At 48.8% G+C, this 24,238-nt stretch overlaps 1 protein-coding gene across 10 annotated transcripts in view; it reads left to right on the top strand.

Annotated features, from left to right (window-relative positions):
* lrrc7 (leucine rich repeat containing 7) overlaps positions 1–24,238 on the top strand; it is an 895,132-nt gene that overhangs the window by 542,727 nt on the left and 328,167 nt on the right. For all 10 annotated transcript variants that reach the window (XM_072511053.1, XM_072511057.1, XM_072511054.1 and 7 more), the window contains one exon: positions 3,419–3,482. In XM_072511053.1, coding sequence (XP_072367154.1) covers positions 3,419–3,482 — 64 coding nt within the window. The remainder of the gene's footprint in view (positions 1–3,418; positions 3,483–24,238) is intronic.

The raw sequence follows: 24,238 nt of genomic DNA, 5'->3' as shown, positions 1-24,238 counted from the left end.
AAGCGTTCTCCAAAGCGGCCTTCAGGACGCTCGACAACGCAAAATCGCCGAGCAGAAACTTATAGCCAAGTTCCACACACATGAGTACGGCCTCAACCGGGACCTTGGATTCATGTTGCATTTCATTCATCCCCCACCATCTGGCCTGGCCTTGCAAAATCCTACCAACTGTCCTGGCTTGAGACAATTAACACCTCTTTAACCTGGGGTTACCCCATCTCTGGATATGTAAAAACTTAATTACCTGCAAATGCTCGTATTCAAAGGATTGTCTTGCATCTTTGACTTTGTGTATATATATATATTTCTGGATCCTACCTCTTCATTCACCTGAGGAAGAAGCAGTGCTCCGAAAGCTAGTGATTTGAAACAAACCTGTTGGACTTTAACCTGGTGTTGTAAGACTTCTTCCAAAAGATTTAATAGCAGTGCACTTAGAAAACAGTGGCAGAATCAGACAGAGTCAGCATGGATTTACGAAAGGGAAATAATGCTTGATAAATCTCCTGGAATCCTTTGAGGATGCAACTAGAAGAGTTGATGAAGGGTAGCCAGAGAATCTGATTTATTTGGACTTTCAGAAGGCTTTCGACAAAGTCCCACAGAAGAGAATAGCATGTAAAATTAAAGTGCATGGGACTGGGGGTAGTGTATTGAGATAGAGAAAACTGGTTGGTAGACAGGAAACAAAGAGTAGGCAGTGACTAATGAGATACCGCAGGGATAGGCACTGGGGACCCAGGTATTCACAATATATATTCATCATTTAGATGAGGAAATTAAATGTACTAACTCCAAATTTGTAGATGACACAAAGCTGAGTGGGGGGGTGAGCTGTGAGGAGGATGCGGAGATGTTTCCATGAGATTTGGACAAGCTGAGTGAGTGGACAAATGCATGGCAGAGGCAGTATAGTGTGGATAAATGTAAAGTTATCTACTTTGGTAGCAAAAACAGGAAGGCAGATTATTATCCGAATGGCTATAAATCGAAAGAGGGGGAATGTAGAACAAGGCCTGGGTGTCCTCGTACACCAGTTGCTGAATAGATCATAGAATTTACAGTACAGGAGGCCATTCGGCCCATCAAGTCTGCACCGGCTCTTGGAAAGAGCACCTTACCCAGGCCCACATCTCTACCCTATCCCCATGACCCAGTAACACCACCCAAAACTAAGGGCAATTTTGGACACTAAGGGCAATTTATCATGGCCAAGCCACCTAACCTGCACATCTTTGGACTGTGGGAGGAAACCGGAGCACCCGGAGGAAACCCACGCTCACACTGGGAGAACGTGCAGACTCCGCACAGACAGTGACCCAAGCTGGGAATCGAACCTGGGACCCTGGAGCTGTGAAGCAATTGTGCTAACCACTATGCTACCATGCTGCCCTAAGGTAAGCATGCAGTTGCACCAGGCAGTAAAGAAGGTAAATGGTATTTTGGTATTTTGGCTTTCATAGCAAGAGGATTTGAGTTCAGGAGTGGGGATGTCTTGCTGCAATTATACAGTGCCTTGTTCAGATCACACCTGGAATATTGTGTGCCGTTATATTCTCCTTAGCTGAAGAGGGATGTTCTTGCTATAGAGGGAATGCAGCAAAGGTTTACTAGACTAATTCCTGGGATAGTGGGATTGACATATGAGGAAAGATTGAGGTGGTTAGGATTATGTTCGCAGAAGCTCAGAGGAATGAGGGGGGATCTCATAGAAACCTATAAAATTTTAACAGGACTAGATAAGGTAGATGCAGGAAGGATGTTGCCGATGGTGGGGGCATGCAGAACTAAGGGTCACAGTCTGAGGATATTGGGTAGACTATTTAGGACTGAGATGAGGAGAAATTTCTTAACCCAGAGAGTGGTGAGCCTGTGGAATTCGCTACCACAGAAAGTAGTTGAAGCTAAAACATTAGTTTTCAAGAGGAGTTAGATGTAGCACTTGGGGAGAAGGGAATCATGGATATAAAGGGGAAGGCGGGAACAGGCTACTGAGTTGGATGATCAGCCGTGACCAAAATGAATGGCGGAGCAGGCTCTAAGGGCCGAATAGCATCCTCCTGCTCCTATTTTCTATGTCTCTATGAGTCATAGGAAAGGGGTCATCAGTAAGGATACGTCTGACATTGATAAAGTGTTAAGAAATCACTCCACCACTGGCAAATGTGCATACTGCTGTCTAAGTGCTAAGATCTGGAAATCCCTCCCTAAACCTCACTGTCTCTTTACCTCTCTTCCTTTAGGATGCACCTTAAAACCTATCTCAATGACAAAATGTTGGCTCACCTGTCCTAAGCTTGTCTTATGTGGTTCAATGTTAAATTCTGTTTGACAATTATCTTACAAAGTGTCTTGGGATGTTTGATTACTTTGAAGTTGCTGTTGTCGTTTGCTGTCAGTGACACCCTGGACTTTGTGAAATTCTGTCATTTAGAAAGAACATTCTCCCTGTTATGAGGTTTTAAGTGCATTGCCCTCCCTTTCTTTAATATGCTGTGAAGAATAGACTCTGGAAATTTAATGTGGTAGATTTTCAACTTGTCTTTTAATAATATAATAATTGCTTATTGTCTCAAGTAGGCTTCAATGAAGTTACTGTGAAAAGCCCCTAGTCACCACATTCCGGCACCTGTTCGGGAGGCCGGTACAGGAATTGAACCTGCGCTGCTGACATTGTTCTGCATTACAAGCCAGCTATTTAGCTCACTGTGCTAAACCAGCCCCTTTTGGGCTAAATACTGGAATTACAGACTCACTGCCCATCACTAAAATTATTGGAAACTCAGGCAAAAAGTTGAAAATCTAATCCAATCTTTTCTCTTTATTGATGCTGAGTTATCTTCTATTTGGCTTATGTTTAAGATTTCTGTCATTTGCAGTTTTTTCCTCCTTTTAGTTCTCTCTCCTATTGCTGGTTCTTCAAAGGAAAATGATGAAAATTCTTGAGTAGCGAATCTATGTGTCATTCATCTGTTTAATGAATTTGTGGACTGTAGAAAGTAGGTGGGCATCATTCTAGGATTCCTGCTCCCATTCCCAGTGTCAGCAATTGTCGCTGGTACAGAATAAGAGTACTGGTGGCAATACCTCGTCCTTTATGACTAACATTTATCCCTTGATCAACGCTACCAAAAACAGATTAACTGGCCATCTTATGATTGTTTGTCGGACCATGTGCGACAAATAGCTGACAGTCTTGCCAACATAACAAGCACCTCACTTGAATGTTGTTGTGTAGCACTTTGAAAAGCCCTGAGGATGTGGATGTTGTTGTACAAGTACAAAGTTATTTAGTATATTTTCTTTCCCATATATCCAGCCATAAATTGTGTATATTTATGGGACGATATGGGGTCCTGAATTAACCATAAAGACAAGACAACTTGGATTTTAATGATTTAATTCTCATTTGTAACAGGTCAATGCACAGACTGACACAGATAGATCGATTGGACTTGGGCAGTAATGAATTCACAGACCTGGTAAGAAATGATGAACAGAAGTTGGCTTGTGTACATCAGGGTGCTGCTAGCTTTATTATCAGTGCCATTTTGCTGATCAAAGAAGGAATCCATTGTAATATGAATAATAATATTGTGAAGCGTAATGTTGCTTTATTGCATGTTTTCATATTCAAACACTGAGGACCAGATTATTGCAGAGTCAGGACAATGGGGAGCCATTTAAAAATGGCAGGCAGCACATGATTCCAGGATTCCCAATCCCAAACCCAGCACTGGCAATTTTTACAGATGTGGAGTAAGAGTACTCGTAGAAAGCTTGCACCGTGCACTTCCTACCTGCCCGGCTCCAGTGTGGGGGTAGGCATCTCCTTGCCACCTCACAACTTTCATAGAGTCGGGTGAGCGTCTCCGTGACTTATGATTCCCGGCCCCCCAGAGGAGTCATGAACCATAATCTGCATTTGTGAACCTTTTGAAAGGTAATTTCAAAAGGTCTTAACCATGCCCCAGCCGCTCCCCATGGCTTCTCGTACTTTCTATGTCAGCTACATGACAACTACATGGGGTGGAAACTCAACATCATCCTGCTCTCTTCTGGATTTTACCATGATGGGATTAAAGATGAGCTAGGATCTGTTGGAAAATCAATTGAGATATTCAAAAAGCGGATTAAGTAATATGTTTACTCTCAATTCTGGTTTTAGCACAATGGGGAGAGCATCATCAGTGAAATGGATGAGCTAATGCATTGATTGGTTACACTGAAGAGTCCCAGCCCTGATCAGCTGAGTAGCTGCTGTTCATAGCATTTTTTCTCTGAAAGAGAGCTATCACTGCATGGCAGGTGATCACCAACTTCTTGGAAGTCACTTCACCTGTCTTGCCCTTAACTGACCTTCAAGTACACTTCCCTGTTGGCAGCCTTACCACAGAATGAGAGCAGAAGCATCACCCCTGCCAACTGCACCACCAACAGTAGGAGCAACACCAGCAACAGCACCAGCTGCCCGCTCCTCAGACACATGCCACCCCACATGGCAAAAGGGATGGACACCAACGTCCAGCTGGAAGGAGGTGAGAATGCAAACACAGGGTCTACAGGCAGAGGAACGACTCTCGGCATGTCTGACACCAGTGCCTCAGGAGGCTCATGGTCTCTAGGCAGGTCACTGCTGAAATCTGCAACCTCCTGGCACAAGAGGGGAGCAGGTGTCGCTCATTGCCAGTGACCCACAAGGTCCTCACACTGACTTGAGGAGAATCAAGGCCCACCAGTTCCCCGTCTTCACTCTAGTCTCTGCCTCTTGCCAAGTACTGTGCTTGTAGTATGTCCTATAGGAAGAAAAAGCAGACAGATGTGAATTTCACAATGGTTTGTGCGGAGAAAAAGGAAGGACAACATCTGTGGAGCTTGTGAGGCATGTGTATGAGAGAGTTCTAGGATGAGGGTGAGTGTTACTTACTCAGATAAAGGTCTGAAGTGCCTGCAGAAAGAGGAATATGTGGTTCTACAAGATGCATTGGTCTGAGCAGTGCAGTGCAAGAGAATGCTGGGAAAGTCACAGTGTGGGATTAGGCATCTGCAAGTGTTATGCCACCTATCTTTTCCACCCTGCTGAGTTCCAGGATCCTCTTGCCGCTATTTCTCCAGGTTGTAGGGTCCACATTTCTGCTGCTGACTTCCTTGGTAATTTTTACCCATCCTTGGGAGAGCTCACCTCACTGCAATCTCTCGGATTTCATAGCAGATCCTCCAGGTCAGAGTGGGAGACCTCAAAAACAACCTTCCCAGGTCTCCTTTCCACTCATGTACTTGCTGCATCCTCATAACACCAAGTGCTGGTGAATCATTCTAAGCCACACTGAAATCCTTCTTTTCACAGATCCAGGACATGATCCCACCCGCTCTCGCTGATTGGTGTGGAAAGAGGTGGCGTACGAATGCTGTTGCTTAGTTGGAAAGTTTTGGCAAAGCTCACTGCAGCTACTTGTGGATTTCCGACCTGCAAATGGTCCCCCTATTTGGTCAGGGAGTTATTTGGAAAAATCCTATCTATGAAGTGTGTTATATATTTATGTTTGTTAGATATACATTTGGGTGCCGGAGAAACAATTACAGAGGGCAATACTCGATTGGGTCTGGTGTTGGTGTTGTCACTTGCTTCTCCCGGACGGATCTCGCTGCCGTTGTCGTCTCGCGCTCACCTCCGCTTCAGTCGTTCCTCCCGTCTTTCGCCTGTATTGTCCTTGTTCTCTGTTCCTGTAGATGCCAAGTTCCCATGCCCTCCTTCCGACTATTATTTCCCTGCCTCCCCCTCACCTCCCTGGTTCTCCTCTCTTGTTCCCTGTCCCTTCCCTCTCCCCCCCCAACCCTGTTTCTGCCCCCTCCCCCCTCCTGTGGTTCGCCTTTCTTTCCTCTTAGGTTTAGCTGTCCCCCTCCCCCCTCTCTCCCGGTCTATCTCTCCCTCTCATGCTTTGGCCACTTTCCCCTGGTTCTTGGCTACCTGGCTATTCTTCTGCTTGTTCGTTTGCCACAAACAGGTCCCGGAATAATTGGGTGAATGGCTCATCTGACCCTCGGATGGCGAATTTGATTTTCTCCATTTGGAGAGATTCCGAGAGGTCGGACAGCCAGTCTGCAGATTTGGGTGGTGCTGCTGACCGCCAGCCGAACAGGATTCTACGGCGGGCCTCCTTGGCACCGTTCACATCTATCCTCCACCTCCAGGAAGAACCTACTCATACGGGTTCTTGTTAAGTGGGCTCTATGTACCACTTTTAGCTGCCTCAGGCTGAGCCTTGTGCACGTGGAGGTGGAGTTGACCTTGTGCAGTGCTTCGCTCCAGAGTCCCCACCCTATTTCAATCCCCGGGTCCTCCTCCCATTTCTTTCTTATTGTGTCCAGTACAGTGTCGGCCCTTTCTACCAGTCGGTCATACATGTCGCTACAGTTTCCTTTATCTAGTATGCTTGCGTCCAGTAACTCTTCCAGTAATGTCTGTCGTGGCGGTTGTGGGTACGTCCTTGTCTCCTTTCATGGGAAGTTTTTGAGTTGTAGATAGCTTAACTCCTGGCTAGCTGGAATTTCTCTGTCAGTTTGTCCAGTGTTGCGATCCTGCCGTCCATGTATAGGTCCCTGACTGTCAGTGTCCCTCCGTTCTGTCCCCACCTTTTGAAGTCAGTCAGTGCTGGTGTGAACCTATGGTTGTTGCAGATGGGAGCTTTGTCTGACATTTTGGTCAGGCCAAATTGCGGCTGTTGTTGGTTCCAGGACTGGAGGGTGGCTATCACCACAGGGCTGCTGGAGTGTTTTTTGGGAGGGGATGGGAGTGCCGTTATGGCGAGGGCCCCCTCCCCCCTCCCCCTAAGTAGGAAGAGGTACCTGGGCAGTACGTTCATTTTGGTCGTCTGGACTCTCCCCGTGAGGGAGAGTGGGAGTGTGTTCCATCTTTGCAGGTCCTTTTTTAGTTCCTCCGCCAGACTGGTGAGGTTCCATTTGTGGATCCCTTTCCAGTCATGGGCTATTTGGATCCCCAGGTAGCGGAATTTGTGTCGGGCTTGTTTAAACGGCAGTCCCGTTAGTGCTGCCCCACGTACTTGTGGGTGTACCGGGAAGATCTCGCTTTTGCTCATGTTGAGTTTGGAGCCCGAGAAGGCGCCAAACTCTTTCAGGAGCGCGATGATTCCGTCCATGCTTCTCTGTGGGTCCGAAATGTAGAGGAGCAGGTCCACTGCACAGAGTGAGACTCTGTGCTCTCTGCCGCCCCGTCGGATTCCCCTCCAGCTTTTTGCTGCTCTGAGCGCGATTGCTCGTGGTTCGATCGCTAGAACGAACAGCAGCGGGGACAGTGGGCATCCTTGTCTGGTGCCCCTCTGCAGCAGGAAGTATCGAGAGTTGGTGTTGTTGGTCTGTACGCTCGCCATGGGAGCGTTGTAACAGAGTTTTACCCAGGAGGTGAACCCTGTTCCAAGCCCGAACCGCTCCAGTACCTCTATGAGGTATTTCCATTCGACTCTGTCGAAGGCATTTTCTGCGTCTAGGGAGACGATCACCTCTGGTATTCTCTTCCCGGCGGGGGCCAGTATCACGTTCAGCAGGCGCCTGATGTTCGAGGTAAGCTGTCTACCTTTGACAAAGCCCGTCTGGTCCTCTGTGACCACCTCTGGTATGCAGTCTTCTAGCCCTTTGGCTAGGATTTTGGCCAATATTTTGGCATCTGCGTTCAGCAGTGAGATGGGTCTGTATGACCCACATTCCGTTGGGCCTTTGTCTTTCTTAGGTATCAGCGAGATTGAATCCTGTGCTAGCGTGGGTGGCAGTGTGCTCCTAGCTAGCGAGTCTGTGAACATCTCACATCTCCCACAGGTGCTGTCGCAAATTTTTTGCAGAAGTCCGCCGGGAACCCATCTGGTCCCGGCGCCTTCCCCGCCTGCATGGAGCTAATGCTGTCCATGATCTCTCCCAGTGCTAGTGGTGCTTCCAGGCCCTTTTTTCTGCCCTCCCCCACGACTGGAATGTACAATGCATCAAGGAACCGTTTCATCCCGGACTACCCCATTGGGGGCTCTGAGGTGTACAGCCCTTGGTCGGAGGCCTTGAAGGTTTTGTTGATCTTTTCTGGTTCTGTTTCTAATGTGCCTCTGGTATCCCTGATTTGTGCAATTTCTCTGGTGGTTGCCTGCTTTCTCAGCTGGTGTGCCGGCAGGTGGCTGGCTTTGTCTCCGTGCTCGTATAGGGTCCCAAGTGCCTGGCGGAGTTGGTGCACTGCTTTCCTGGTGGAGAGCAGATCAAAGTTCCTTTGTAGATCTTTCCTCTCTGCCAGGAGCTCTACTGTCGGGGCCTCGGAGTATTTACGGTCCAGCTTCAGTATGGAGTCGACCAGCTGCTGCCTAGCCGCCCTTTCCTCCTTATCTCTTTGCGCTTTGAAAGTGATGTTTTCCCCTCTTAGTACGGCCTTTGGCGCTTCCCAGAATGTGGAGGGTGGGACCTCCCCGTTCTGGTTGTTCTCCGTGTACTCTGCTATGGCCCGCGATATCTTTTCATTGAAGACCTTGTCAGCTAGTAGGGCAATGTCCAACCTCCATGTGGGGTGTTGGGCCCTGCCCGTCTCTAGCCTCACGTCCATGTAGTGTGGAGCGTGGTCTGATATCACAATTACGGAGTATTCCACTTTGTTAATCCCCGGAAGCACCGTTTTTCCCCACCTCAAAGAAGTCAATTCTGGTGTATACGTTGTGTACTGGGGAGAAGAAGGAGAACTCCTTCTCCCCTGGGTGGGCAAACCTCCAGGGGTCCACTGCTCACATTTGTTCCATAAAGTGACGTCTGCCATGCTTGAGGTTTTCTCCGTCTTGGGGTTTGATCTATCTGTCGTTGGGTCCTGTACACAATTGAAGTTCCCCCCCCCCAATGATTAGTCGGTGCGTCACTACGTCAGGGATTTCTACCATGGTCTTCTTGATGAAGCTCGTGTCGTCCCAGTTGGGTGCGTACACGTTAACTAGTACTACCGGTGCCCCATCCAGGGCCCCGCTGACCATGGCGTACCGCTCCCCCTGGGTCCGTAACCGTCTTTGTCGCCCTAAACATCGTCCTCTTGCTGATCAGTATCGCCACCCCCTGGCCCTCATCCCATAGCAGGAATGGTAGGTTTGTCCCACCCAGCCCTTTCTTACCCACAGTCGGTCCTGCTCTCTCAGGTGTGTCTCTTGGAGGAAGTCTACGTCGGCCTTCATATTTCTTAGGTGAGTGAGGAGTCTGGATCTTTTCACTGGACCGTTGAGTCCCCTTACGTTCCAGGTGACTATCCTAGTGTGGGGCTTCTGTCCCCTCGCTCCGGTGGGATTAACCATACGTACCTGGTAGACGTGCCCCTGCCCTCCGGGGTTTCCCTTTGTTAGGGGGCCGTCCGGGATGGCCGCTGTCACTGCTCTCTCCATGCGGTCGGGTCCCTGCGCCGGAGGGTTTCCCTTTGTCCAGGGGACACCCGACATGGCCGTCTTCTGTGTGTCCGCCACGCGGGTAGTCCCCAGCACTCTGGCGTCTCCCTTCGCCCAGAGACCGTACTGGGTGGATGCTTGCAGCGATTCCTTGTTTTGAGCCCTTGGTCGTGGCACTCTGTAGCCCTATTGCTATTCCTTTTCTAGCCTTGCTTGTCCCTCCTTCCCTGTGTCGTTCCCCCCCCCCTCCCGATCTCTCCCTCCATGTGCCCCCCCCGATCTCTCCCTTTCCCCCCCTTTTTCCTCCCTCTCCCGTATACCCCTCCTTTGTCTCTCTTTCCCCTGTTCCTATCCCGTTTGCTCTCCCGCCTCTGTTGAGTAATCCCCCCCACCCCTGCCTGGTGCCTTCCCCCCTGTTGGGGGCACGCTGCGGCCCTGCTTTGTTGCATGTACCCGGCGCTAGCTTTCCTGCTTGTCCGGTGGCCCCCCCTCTCGGGAGTTACTGTCGCGCTTCTCCCTTGCTCGGCCTCTGCGGTTTTCTGCCCGCTCTTTCCCCATCCTACCTGTGGTGATATGCATCATTGTAAATACACAAGGGGTTAATGTAAATACACTAAGACTAAGTAACCACTAGAGGGAGCACCAGAGACATTGTGACATGCAGACATACAGCTAATGAACACATAGTATAGGACACGACCAATGGGCAGTCAAGACACCCAGAGGTAACACTACCACAATGGGGCAACTGATATAAAAGCACAGGGCACACATGCTCTTTCTCTTTCCACGGGCGACACTCAGAGAGAAGGACAGGGGCAGATCAGAAGCATCGCACCCACCGCATGGCTTAGAGCAGACTGGTTAGTTAGACTGAGTTACTATAGCAAGATTAGCAGGAGAGTTGAACTCAAGTAGGAGAATTGTTAATTGTTAACCGCCGCTTCATGCGCTGATTAGCTCGTCTGAACGGTTCGCACATTGTCCCGTCTGCTTTTGGTGCCCCTTCTCCCTCTGCTTTGGCTGCCTTCTGACTTTTTTTTCTCCCCCTCACTTTTTTTTTCTCCTTTCTTTCCCCCCCCTTTTCCCCCCCTTTTTCTTTTCCCCCCTTTTTCTTTTCCCCCCCTTTTTCTTTTCCCCTCCCTTCTCACCTCTACCACTTTTTAAAAATAAAATTATTTTCAAGAGAATTTTTTTTTTAAGAAAGTGAAAACATTTCTTTCTTTTTAAAAGTTTTCTTTCAAAGTTTTTTTTTGAAAAAGAGCAAGTTCTTTTTTCTTTTCCCTCACTCACCCAGTGTCGAGAGAGAGAGGCTTCTGTCCGGGCTGGGAGTCCCCCTTTGTTCCTGCCGCCGGGGCGGGGGGGGGGGGGTCAGTCCTTGCTGCTGGCTTGGTCCCTGCTGCTGGCTGGTCCCCGCTTTGGTCCCTGCCTTGGCCCGGGCCGCGGCTCGTCTTACCCTGCGCTCTCCTGCCGGGGGCAGGGGGTCGTCGGTCGTTCATGCTGGCTCGGTCCCCGCTTTGGTCCGGGCTGCCGCTCGTCCTGCCCTGCGCTCTGCTGCCGTGCGTGGATCAGTCCGCTCCCGAGCGCCCAGTTCGCCCGCTTTAATGAGCTTTAGAGTCCGGGTTTTTCTTCACCCCCACTCTCTTGTTGCGGGGGGCCCAAACGGGTGAATTTGCGCGCTTGGCTGCAAGTTCTCGGCGAGGAGCGGCACGCAACTTTGTTCCCCCCCCAGGAGCTCCTCCACCTGCGACCACTTTCTTCCCCGTCGGAAGCCGAATCCCAGGTTTGTTCAAACAATGATCCATTCACTGAAGGTAACTCATGAGCAAGGATCATTGTCTAAATAACTAAGCCAATTCCTAATGAAAAACAGGAATACAACATATTCGACAACCCAACGTTCTCCGGCATTACTCAAGGTAAAACGTCAGTTACACACAGCGTTTGATTTGCTGAAGCCGCCTACGACAAGAGAAATTGTTGAGAGGAAACAGCAAAGTCATGTTTTGCCATATGAGAACAGAACTCTGTGTTTTTCAGAAAGATCAGATAGTATTGGCAAGGAACTATGCCACCAGTGACAATTGGATACCTATCATCGTCTTAGCACAGACAGGAACTGGTCTTCTGCACCATTCAATCTCGGGATGATGTAGTGTGGAAGAGACACGCTGATCAACTCTTAGCAACGACAACTAGTTTGCCAGAGACAGAGTCAAATGAGAGTCCGCAACAAACTGTGCCAAATGAAGGCCCAGACATTCCTGAGAACCTGACAATTCTAGTAACAACTGTGGTAGACAGTACCCCAGTTGAGGAGGCACTGAGTCAACCTCCAAACACTACGTTGACTCCGATCGAGACAACGACAGCCGATGTCCAAACTAAACCAAGAACACCAGAGATTGCAGTCAACACAAAGGAGTAGACACCTGAGGTTCACTGACAACCACACAGAAATCAACGTCCTATGAAACATCTAACTTATTGACTGTTGTGTTTATTAATTGTTCATTGATGCACGATCAATAACTCCCGAAGCGAGATTGTAGGACAATTGAAGGCTTTATTGAACTAGATGTTTCCCCCAGCAGCGCAGGTACAGAATGCAGCAGCTAGGGAAACACAGACTCTTATACTCCGCCTTTTCAGGCGGAACCAGCAGGCAGGCTCCACCAATGACCTTACAGTATCAGGTACCTCCAACACCAATGATCTTACAGTATCAGGTACTTCCAACCTAGGTACCGTAATACCCCTAGTACAGACAACCACATTCACCCCCTGTTAAAAAAGAGTCCGGCGGGGGTGGTTGTCCTGCGTTGGACAGTGGTGGAGGTGATGGTGGTACCCGTCGGTGGTACAGTGTTTTGCCTTTTTACATGTTACACAAATTATTTACAGGTATTTATTTACAGATACATTTCATAATGAAGCAATTAGTCGATCGGGGGCCCTGGTCGTCCTCTGCGATCGTCGCAGTCTCGGCGGTGATGCAGGCGCCGGCTCGGGCATCCGTGACTCCGGGAGCGTGGCGTCTTCAGCTTCATCGCCCCTAGGTGGGACCAGTGGAAGGACCGATCCCCCTGGGAAAATAGCAGCAGTGGGGTGTGCCGGTGGGAGGGTGGGTGGGGTTGGTGAGGGGGGTGTGGGTGGGGATCCAGCGGGCGCCAGGTCCCGGAGGGAGACCGTGTCCTGTCGGCCGTCAGGGTACGCCACTGAGGGTTAGCATGAAGGAGGTGTACCCTCTCGACCAACGGGTCTGACTTGTGCGCCCGCACGTGTTTGCGGAGCAGAATGGGTCCAGGTGCTGCCAGCCAGGTTGGGAGCGAGGTCTCCGAGGAGGACTTCCTAGGGAAGACGAGGAGACGTTCATGAGGTGTTTCGCTGGTCGTGGTACACAGTAGTGATCAAATGGAGTGGAGTGCATCGGGAAGGACCTCCTGCCAGCGGGAGACTGGGAGATTCTTGGACCGTAGGGCCAGTAGGACGGTCTTCCAGACCATTCCGTTCTCCCTCTCCACCTGCCTTTTTCCCCGGGGGTTGTAGCTGGTCGTCCTGCTTGAGGCAATGCCCTTGCTGAGCAGGAATTGACGCAGCTCGTCGCTCATGAAGGAGGACCCCCTATCGCTGTGGACGTAGGCGGGGTAATCAAACAGGGTAAAGATGCTGTGGAGGGCTTTAATGACGGTGGCAGCGGTCATGTCGGGGCAGGGGATGGCGAACAGGAACCAGGAGTACTCATCAATCACGTTCAAGAAGTACGTGTTGCGGTCGGTGGAGGGGAGGGGTCCTTTGAAGTCCACGCTGAGGCAATCAAAGGGGCGGGAAGCCTTCATCAGGTGCGCTTTCTCTGGCCGGTAGAAGCGCGGCTTGCACTCCGCGCAGATTTGGCAGTTCCTGGTGACGGTCCTGACTTCCTTGATGGAGTAGGGTAGGTTGCGGGTTTTGATAAAATGGAAGAAACGAGTGGCCCCCGGGTGGCAGAGGTCATCGTGAAGGGTCCGGAGTCGGTCCACTTGTGCTTTGGCACATGTGCCGCGGGATAGGGCGTCAGGAGGCTCATTGAGCTTCCCGGGACGATACAAGATCTCATAGTTGTAGGTGGAGAGCTCGATCCTCCACCGTAAGATCTTATCGTTCTTTATCTTGCCCTGCTGTGCATTATCGAACATGAAAGCTACCGACCGTTGGTCAGTGAGGAGCATGAATCTCCTGCCGGCCAGGTAGTGCCTCCAATGCCGCACAGCTTCTACTATGGCTTGGGCCTCCTTTTCAACGGAGGAATGACAGATTTCGGAGGCATGGAGGGTGCGTGAGAAGAAGGCCACGGGCCTGCCCGCCTGGTTGAGGGTGGCCGCCAGAGCTACGTCGGATGCGTCGCTCTCGACCTGGAAGGGAAGGGACTCATCGATTGCGTGACTCGTGGCCTTTGCACTGTATAGGGCCGCCGAATTTAAAGGTTAAGCTCTGGAGGTTACATTGGAAGTCCAATCCAAGGAGTGTGGCAGCGCAGAGGTGAGGGAGGACGCAGAGTCGGAAATTGTTAAACTCTCTTCCCTGGACTGTGAGGTTAGCTATGCAGTACCCCTTGATCTCCACAGAGTGAGACCCGGAGGCCAGGGAGATTTTCTGGTTAACTGGGTGTATAGTGAGGGAGCAGCGCCTTACCGTATTGGGGTGGATAAAGCTCTCCGTGCTCCCGGAGTCGATCAGGCAGGATGTCTTGTGTCCATTGATGAGTACTGTCGTCGTAGCGGTTGAAAGAGTTCGGGGCCAAGACTGGTCCAGTGTCACCAAGGCGAGTCGTGGCAGAAGCTGATGGATCTCCTCGGGCTGTGTGCGGTCATCCGAATCGGGGTCTTGAGATTCCAGCCAAGATGGCGGCGCCCGCGTGTCGCACATGGCCATGGGTCGGCAAGATGGCGGCACCCTTGAATTGCATGTGGCTTCTGGGGGACAAGATGGCAGCGCCCGGGGTCCGCACGTGGCTCGCAGGACCAAAGATGGCGGCGCCCACGGGCCGCACGTGGCCTGCGAGGACGGGAATGGCGGCGGCCCCGGTTCACCTGCGGAGACATCAGCGACCGACCGGACCTGGCATACCGCCACGAAATGCCCCTTCTTCCCACAGCCCTTGCAAGTTGCGGAACGGGCTGGGCAGCTTTGCCGGGGGTTGGTTTGTTTGACCGCAAAAATAGCATTGGGCTCCCCGTCGTTGCCTGGCAGCCGTGCGGCACAAGCTTGTTGGGGGATGCGTCGGGATCGGCTGCGGGTGGGATCCACGCTGCCCATGGGGATACCGCGCGGTTGGGACGTACGCTCGGGCGTTGCGGGAGGCTACGTCTAAGGAGCTTGCGAGTGCCCATGCCTCCTTGAGACCCAGCGTCTCCTTTTCCAGCAGCCGCTGGCGGATCTGCGAAGACAGCATACCTGAAACAAAGGCGTCCCGGATTAAAAGTTCGGTGTGGTCGCTGAAACTTGTGGACTGTCACAGTTCCTATCTAGTACTAGCAATGTGCGGTAGAATTCGTCTAGCGATTCCCCCGGAATTTGTCGTCTGGTAGCTAGGAGATGTCGGGCGTAAACCTGATTTACTGGGCGAATGTAGTGTCCTTTTAACAGGGTCATCGCGGCCTTGAAACCGTCCGCGTCCTCGATGAGCGTGTAGATTTCTGGGCTCACCCTTGAGTGGAGAACTTGCAGTTTCTGGTCCTCCATGGCTGTAGTCGTGGCCGTCCTGATGTATCCGTTGAATCACGCCAGCCAGTGTTTAAAGGTCGCCGCTGAGTTTACCGCGTGGGGGCTATGTTGTAGACACTCCGGCTTGATGCGGAGCTCCATTCTTTAAATCTAGTTCAATAAATTGATGCACGATCAATAACTCCCGAAGCGAGATTGTAGGACAATTGAAGGCTTTATTGAACTAGATGTTTCCCCCAGCTGCGCAGGTACAGAATGCAGCAGCGAGGGAAACACAGACTCTTATACTCCGCCTTTCTGGGCGGAACCAGCAGGCAGGCTCCACCAATGATCTTACAGTATCAGGTACCTCCAACACAAATGATCTTACAGTATCAGGGCACCACGGTAGCATTGTGGATAGTACAATTGCTTCACGGCTCCAGGGTCCCAGGTTCGATTCCGGCTTGGGTCACCGTCTGTGCAGAGTTTGCACATCCTCCCTGTGGGGAATGAGCCCGGCCAGGTGGTAGATGTTTCAGTAGGGGAGCATTTCGGTAACAGTGACCACAATTCAGTAAGTTTTAAAGTACTGGTGGACAAGGATAAGAGTGGTCCGAGGATGAATGTGCTAAATTGGGGGAAGGCTAATTATAACAATATTAGGCGGGAACTGAAGAACATAGATTGGGGGCGGATGTTTGAGGGCAAATCAACATCTGACATGTGGGAGGCTTTCAAGTGTCAGTTGAAAGGAATACAGGACAGGCATGTTCCTGTGAGGAAGAAAGATAAATACGGCAATTTTCGGGAACCTTGGATGACGAGTGATATTGTAGGCCTCGTCAAAAAGAAAAAGGAGGCATTTGTCAGGGCTAAAAGGCTGGGAACAGACGAAGCCTGTGTGGCATATAAGGAAAGTAGGAAGGAACTTAAGCAAGGAGTCAGGAGGGCTAGAAGGGGTCATGAAAAGTCATTGGCAAATAGGGTTAAGGAAAATCCCAAGGCTTTTTACACTTACATAAAAAGCAAGAGGGTAGCCAGGGAAAGGGTTGGCCCACTGAAGGATAGGCAAGGGAATCTATGTGTGGAGCCAGAGGAAATGGGCGAGGTACTAAATGAATACTTTGCATCAGTATTCACCAAAGAGAAGGAATTGGTAGATGTTGAGTCTGGAGAAGGGGGTGTAGATAGCCTGGGTCACATTGTGATCCAAAAAGACGAGGTGTTGGGTGTCTTAAAAAATATTAAGGTAGATAAGTCCCCAGGGCCGGATGGGATCTACCCCAGAATACTGAAGGAGGCTGGAGAGGAAATTGCTGAGGCCTTGACAGAAATCTTTGGATCCTCGCTGTCTTCAGGGGATGTCCCGGAGGACTGGAGAATAGCCAATGTTGTTCCTCTGTTTAAGAAGGGTGGCAGGGATAATCCCGGGAACTACAGGCCGGTGAGCCTTACTTCAGTGGTAGGGAAATTACTGGAGAGAATTCTTCGAGACAGGATCTACTCCCATTTGGAAGCAAATGGACGTATTAGTGAGAGGCAGCACGGTTTTGTGAAGGGGAGGTCGTGTCTCACTAACTTGATAGAGTTTTTCGAGGAGGTCACTAAGATGATTGATGCAGGTAGGGCAGTAGATGTTGTCTATATGGACTTCAGTAAGGCCTTTGACAAGGTCCCTCATGGTAGACTAGTACAAAAGGTGAAGTCACACGGGATCAGGGGTGAACTGGCAAGGTGGATACAGAACTGGCTAGGCCATAGAAGGCAGAGGGTAGCAATGGAGGGATGCTTTTCTAATTGGAGGGCTGTGACCAGTGGTGTTCCACAGGGATCAGTGCTGGGACCTTTGCTCTTTGTAGTATATATAAATGATTTGGAGGAAAATGTAACTGGTCTGATTAGTAAGTTTGAAGACGACACAAAGGTTGGTGGAATTGCGGATAGCGATGAGGACTGTCTGAGGATACAGCAGGATTTAGATTGTCTGGAGACTTGGGCGGAGAGATGGCAGATGGAGTTTAACCTGGACAAATGTGAGGTAATGCATTTTGGAAGGGCTAATGCAGGTAGGGAATATACAGTGAATGGTAGAACCCTCAAGAGTATTGAAAGTCAAAGAGATCTAGGAGTACAGGTCCACAGATCACTGAAAGGGGCTACACAGGTGGAGAAGGTAGTCAAGAAGGCATACGGCATGCTTGCCTTCATTGGCCGGGGCATTGAGTATAAGAATTGGCAAGTCATGTTGCAGCTGTATAGAACCTTAGTTAGGCCACACTTGGAGTATAGTGTTCAATTCTGGTCGCCACACTTCCAGAAGGATGTGGAGGCTTTAGAGAGGGTGCAGAAGAGATTTACCAGAATGTTGCCTGGTATGGAGGGCATAAGCTATGAGGAGCGATTGAATAAACTCGGTTTGTTCTCACTGGAACGAAGGAGGTTGAGGGGCAACCTGATAGAGGTATACAAAATTATGAGGGGCATAGACAGAGTGGATAGTCAGAGGCTTTTCCCCAGGGTAGAGGGGTCAATTACTAGGGGGCATAGGTTTAAGGTGAGAGGGGCAAAGTTTAGAGTAGATGTACGAGGCAAGTTTTTTACGCAGAGGGTAGTGGGTGCCTGGAACTCACTACCGGAGGAGGTAGTGGAGGCAGGGACGATAGGGACATTTAAGGGGCATCTTGACAAATATATGAATAGGATGGGAATAGAAGGATACGGACCCAGGAAGTGTAGAAGATTGTAGTTTAGTTGGGCAGTATGGTCGGCACGGGCTTGGAGGGCCGAAGGGCCTGTTCCTGTGCTGTACATTTCTTTGTTCTTTGTTCTTTGTGTGTGCGTGGGTTTCCTCCGGGTGCTCCGGTTTCCTCCCACAGTCCAAAGATGTGCGAGTTAGGTGGATTGGCCATGATAAATTGCCCTTAGTGTCCAAAATTGCCCTTAGTGTTGAGTGGGGTTACTGGGTTATGGGGATAGGGTGGAGGTGTGGACCTTGGGTAGGGTGCTCTTTCCAAGAGCCAGTGCAGACTCGATGGGCCGAATGGCCTCCTTCTGCACTGTAAATTCTATGAAAACTCCAACCTAGGTACCATAATACCCCTAATACAGACTGCCACATTCGTATTGTAAATTTTGATTGTCAACATTCTATTGTGTTCCAGTACTGGAACCTCTAATGTAAAGGGGGAGGAAAGTTGTGTGTTCATGTTTGTTCCTAGTTGGAACAAGGTCACTGTAAGAGTTCGATCATGTGACATATTGATGACGTCACTGGATGTTTGCCTGGGCAAATGGGCTGTCTATCCTAACAGCCTGTAGAGTAAACACATTCCCAATAAAGCTTTTTTTTGTTTGTACCTTCATGGTCTGCAAACCTATTCTTTAAAAATACCACAAAGTAGAGGGGGGGGTCACATGATGTGAATGTGGGAGCGACTGCATTTTCATGAGCTCTGGCTCTGCTCATCTTTTAGTCCATTACTTTATCCTTGTGCACATTTCATAGGTATCTTTTTTCAGGACAAATGCTTGGTTATATGTTCCTAGTTGATCCTGGTTGGAGTTTGCGATAAGCAGCTGAGTTAAATCGTAAAGAGTCCTCATGTGATATGTGATTGAGGTGGTCAGAGTTGGCTGGAGTGGGGCCCAGATTGCAGTGGCATTGTTGCTGATGAGTGGGCCTGCGCCTTCATGGTGCAGTGGGCGCCTGGATGATGACTGCCTCCCAGAGTGTTGTTTTCGATGATGATTTCAGCTCCATGTTGCAAGTCTTTGGTTCTAACCTTGAGGAATCACAAAGTATCCTTGAGCGAATGGCGGAGGTGCAGAGCAGAGCCTTTGATAGATCACTTTCCCTGGTAAGGATCCGCTCATCTTCCGTTCGCTGAGATCCTGCTGCATGGCATGTTTCATGTCCTGACAGATTAGGGAGGTAGTGGCCAGGCAAGGAATGTCCATGACTCCAGTTTCTGGCGGGAAGTGATAGGCGAGTTCCAGACTGATTTTGAAGATTTAGTAATCCTGATTTGAAGGCTGGGTATATCAGGTTCAACAGAGCACAATATATCCGGTCTTCGAGGCCTGTGGTTGGATTGGCGCCCCGACAGCTGGCCTTGTATTATGCTGTTATGTGAAGGTGCTTTGTTCATTGGAATCCTCAAGAAATCCTGAGAAGTGTTCGATGATCCTGTCATGGTTTTGACATTTTCAAGCAACGTAGATGATGTTATTACCCTGCGGTTCTTCAATAATCCTGGACGTGACCCTCTTATGGTTACGCTGTCTGCGTGGGTTTCCTCCGGGTGCATCGGTTTCCTCCCGCAGTTCAAAGATTTGCAGGTTAGGTGGATTGGCTATGCTAAATTGCCCCTTAGTGAAGTGGGATTATGGGGATAGGGTGGGGAGTGGGCCTAGGTAGGGTGTTCTTACCAAGGGTCAGAACATCAATGGGCCGAATGGCCTCCTTTTGCACTGCAGGGATTCTATGATTCTACTCTCTGATTCTGTTTAGATGCACGCCTGAATGTGGCATGAAAACCCTGTCCTATATTTGTCTTTAACAAGACAACCATACGTTTTGACTTTTCTACTTCCCCAGTGGAAAATATCCCGTTTTCAGCAGAAACTAAAGTTAATTAGCAAGTTTTATGAGACCTTGTGTTCTAGATCTTGTGTTAATACATTAGATACCTTACAGTCTTGGGAAAGTGAGCCGGAAAAGGAGCAGAAAATGACCATGCTGAGAAAATGAACCAGAAAAATTAGTACAATTCAGAAAAGGCGATAAAGCAAGCTGGGCAGAATGGCAACAGTGGGAAGAAGAAAGAGAGAGAACAAAATTGAGCAGAGAGGGACCAAGAGGGAAGGATGAGGAAGCACAGTAACAGAAGAGAAGATAGAAAAAAAGAAAATAGGGTGCTACAGGAAAAAGGAGGGAGTGTAAGAAAGGAGTTCAAGACACCGAATAGAGTGAAGAAAGAGAGGCAGAGATATTGGGCATTCATTGTCTATAAATATCAGCAACATTTGAGGTACTATAGGTTTCAAACTTGTCTCCAGGTTCCTCCTCCATTGTCATCCCATTTTCTTTTTTCTGCTTCTGAGTGTGTTCAGTCAGTAGCTGGGCCTTTCTGCTCCCAACTGTGGAGGGACCAGCTAAAGATGGTTGACTTCGAGTGGGAATTTCTGGTCTCGCCTGAAAATCCTGGCCACTGTTTGATTTATTATCTCACAGTAGCTATTTACAGTACGCCTAAAATGTTCCTGTTCACTTTTATTTTTAAATCTAGAGTACCCAATTAATCTTTTTCCAATTAAGGGGCAGTTTAGTGTGGCCAATCCATCTACCCGGCACATCTTTGGATTGTGAGGGCGAAACCCATGCAAACACGGGGAGAATGTGCAAACTCTCCACACAGACAGTGATCCAGAATCGAACCTGGGACCTCGGCGCCGTGAGGCAGCAGGGCTAACCCACTGTGCCACTGTGCTGCCCTGTTCCTATTCACTTTTAACATCTATTTTTGCTCCAAGTACGTTTCACAACACTTCTAGAATGCCCAGCTTTTAAGAGTGAAATCTAGGGTAAAATTAGATATTTAATTGAAAAATGTTTCTAATGGGATTTAGACTATAGACTTAATTATTTTTAAAGGAATACTCCAGGATGAAGTCCCACAATGGCCTTATGGTTGAGTACTCATTTGATAATTGCTAAATAAGACTAACCCTCAAAAAGGTTTTAAAAAAACTAAGGAAAGGTTTTTGCCTTCAAAGATTCTGCTATTTAATCTTCCCTCTTCCAACAGTAAGGAGATTGCAAACTTAATGAACAGGGTTCTTAAATTACTCGCAAGGACTTATTCTGGCATCATTCTAAAAGCAAGCATTTAATATGTGGCACGATGGTACACTGCTGCCTCACAGCACCAGGGACCTGGGTTTGATTCCAGCCCTGGATGACTGTGGAGTTAAACATTCTCCCAGTGTCTGCGTGGATTTCCTCCGGGTGCTCCAGTTTCCTCCCGCAGTTCAATGATTGGATTGGATTTGTTTATTGTCACGTGTACCGAGGTACTGTGAAAAGTATTTTTTTTGTGAGCAGCTCAAACGATCATTTAGTGCATGGTAAGAAGTCTTACAACACCAGGTTAAAGTCCAACAGGTTTGTTTCGATGTCACTAGCTTTCGGAGCACTGCTCCTTCCTCAGGTGAATGAAGAGGTATGTTCCAGAAACATATATATAGACAGATTCAAAGATTTAGTTCATGAAAAGAAAAGAAAATACATAATAGGGTAACACAAGGTACACCATGTAAATACATAGACACCGGCACCGGATGAAGCATACAGGAGTGTAGTATTAATCAGGTCAGTCCATAAAAGGGTTGTTTAGTGGATTGACTATGCTAAATTACCCCTTAGTGTCCAAAGGTGTGCAGGTTAGGTGGATTGACCGTGCTACATTGCGCCTTAGTGTTACGGGAATAGGGTGGGAGAGTGGGTCCAGATAGAGAGCTCTTTTGGAGGGTCAGTGCAGATGTGATGGGCCGAATAGCCTCCCTCTGCACTGTAGGGATTCTATGGACTCTATGGACATAAAAATTAAAAATAGAACAAAACTGGAATTTACTAATTTACAAGATTTATGGGTGTCTGACTCATAAATAAATTTCTTCTTATGTAAAAAGCAATTATATTTCATTAAGTTTCTAAAGTTTCTACATTTAGCATCAATAATAAGGAATGGAGATATTAATTTCTAACTAAATGAAGGAACTAGTTTTATGAGGCCTTGGCTGACCTTGCAGAAGGCCAGCATTGAACATTTGACCTCATGAACCTTGTGTACCCAATTTGTTGTAAGCACATTTTTGACTGGTTTGAAGCAAACAAAATTATGAAACTGCATCATGCAATTTCATGGACCTAATTTAAATTGTCTAATTATTTTTAAATGGCCTCATATTAAATCTCGTAACTTGAGGCCCTTCCCACATTATGTATTTTGTCCATCTAGGAATTTGAGAGTCCTGAATCCTGCCTTGTTCAAGCATGTTTCTTCAAAGCAGATATTAATAGCAGGCGCTGGTAAAAAAAATCTTTTTAATTTAGGTTTTAATTATATTTTGCTACATGTAATTTAATTACTTCTAGTATAATTTAATTATTTTATGCATTTCATTGGGGTGGATTCTCCGGTTCCCCCACCCCATGTTTCTCGGAGGCGCAGCGTTTGCTGCCGGCGAGATTTTGTTTTCTCGCCTCTTGTCAATGGGCTTTCCTATTGAAGTCAACCCACACTGCCAGGTAACCCACGGGCGGGGGTGCCCTGCCGTCGGGAAAAGTGAATCGCAACGGCCGGAGAATTCCGCAATTGTGTTACTGGGCAGTCTTTTTTGTACTTCTATGAGGATCTTTGATTGTATGTCTTTTCATTATTCTTGCTTATATAATTACCTTTTAAGTCATGCATCAATGTTGAGCATGGGAATTTAGACAGTAATTTTCATAGAATTTCATAGAATCTACAGTGCAGAAGGAGGCCATCCAGCCCATCGAGTCTGCACCGGCCCTTGGAAAGAGCACCCTAATAAGCCCCACGCCTCCACACTATCTCCTTTATCCCCGTAACCCCACCTAAACTTTTTGGATGCTAAGGGCAATTTAGAATGGCCAATACACCTAACCTGCACATCTTTGGACTGTCGGAGGAAACCGGAGCACCCGGAGGAAATCCACGCACACACGGGAGAACGTGCAGACTCCGCACAGGCAGTGACCCAAGCCGGGAATCGAACCTGGGACCCTGGAGCTGTGGAGCAACTGTGCTAACCACTATGCTACCGTGCTGCCCTAAATTTTGATTTAATTTCATTGAAAGGAGGAAAAGAAGATTAGGAGGAGCCAGTAAATGCACATAAAATGATTTATTCAGGTCCAAATTTGTCACTACCTGGCGATAAAAACAGAAAATGTTGGAAATAGCAGGTCAGACAGCAAATGTGGGGAGTAAAATAGAATTAATATGTCAGATCAGAACTGGAAAAAGTTAGATACACAACAGGTTTTAAGCAGGTGCGGATGAAGAGAAAGGCAGGAATGGAGGAAAAAACAAACTATCCTGGAATGTTTGTTTATGGATCCTTTCACACTTGTCTCAATATTGTCAGAAGGAGATTTGTCTTCACCTGTACTTCATAAGGCAAGTTGTCAGAGAATTGTACTATCAGTTGCATGATGTCTTGCAGACAATGGCCTGGATTTTGTAGCCCCGCTGTGGCAGGACCGACCACGGAGGATGACTCAGCCCAGCCAAATATTCAGTGACTTACGACGAAAGGCGGTGCGGCTCAACCGGTAGATCCCTCTTCTGGGATCTACCTGGCTCACAATGCTTCGCGAGATCTAACACGATCTCGCAAGACATCATGATCTGAATCCCGCCCATTATGGTTGGGATCATTATCTGGAAAATCTGCATATAAGAATGAGACAGCTAGTCTCACTCTAATATGCACTCGCCGGATCTACCTCGACCCAGGCATCTAACCTCGGAGATCTCGGGCGAAATTCTCCGGTATTGGCGCGATGTCTGCCAACTGGCGCCCAAAATGGCGCAAATCAGTCGGGCATCGCGCCGCCCCAAAGGTGCGGAATGCTCCGCATCTTTGGGGGCCGAGCCCCAACCTTAAGGGGCTAGGCCTGTGCCAGACGTATTTCCGCCCCGCCAGCTGGCGGAAAAGGCCTTTGGTGCCCCGCCAGCTGCCGCGGAAATGACATCTCCGGGCGGCGCATGTGCGGGAGCGTTAGCGGCCGCTGACGGCATTCCCGCGCATACACAGTGGAGTGAGTCGCTTCCACCTCCGCCATGGTGGAGACCGTGGCGAAGGCGGAAGGGAAAGAGTGCCCCCACGGCACAGGCCCGCCCGCGGATCGGTGGGGGGTCGGAGAATCTCGCCCCTCGGGTGAGTGTCATTCAGTGCTGGTCCGCACAAACAGAAACCCATTATTTTCCACTCAGTTAAACTATCTAAATCATTTTGCAGACTCTTTTGTGTCCTCCTCACTGCTTGCTTTCCTTTCTATCTTTGTATCGCAAGCAAATTTGCCTACAACACACTTGGTCCCTACATCCAAGTCATTAATG

The sequence above is a fragment of the Scyliorhinus torazame genome, chromosome 7 (assembly GCF_047496885.1).
Source record: "Scyliorhinus torazame isolate Kashiwa2021f chromosome 7, sScyTor2.1, whole genome shotgun sequence".
Classification (NCBI taxonomy): Eukaryota; Metazoa; Chordata; class Chondrichthyes; order Carcharhiniformes; family Scyliorhinidae; genus Scyliorhinus; species Scyliorhinus torazame.
Note: the sequence above shows the minus strand (reverse complement) of the source record. Positions and strands in the feature narration are given on the sequence as shown.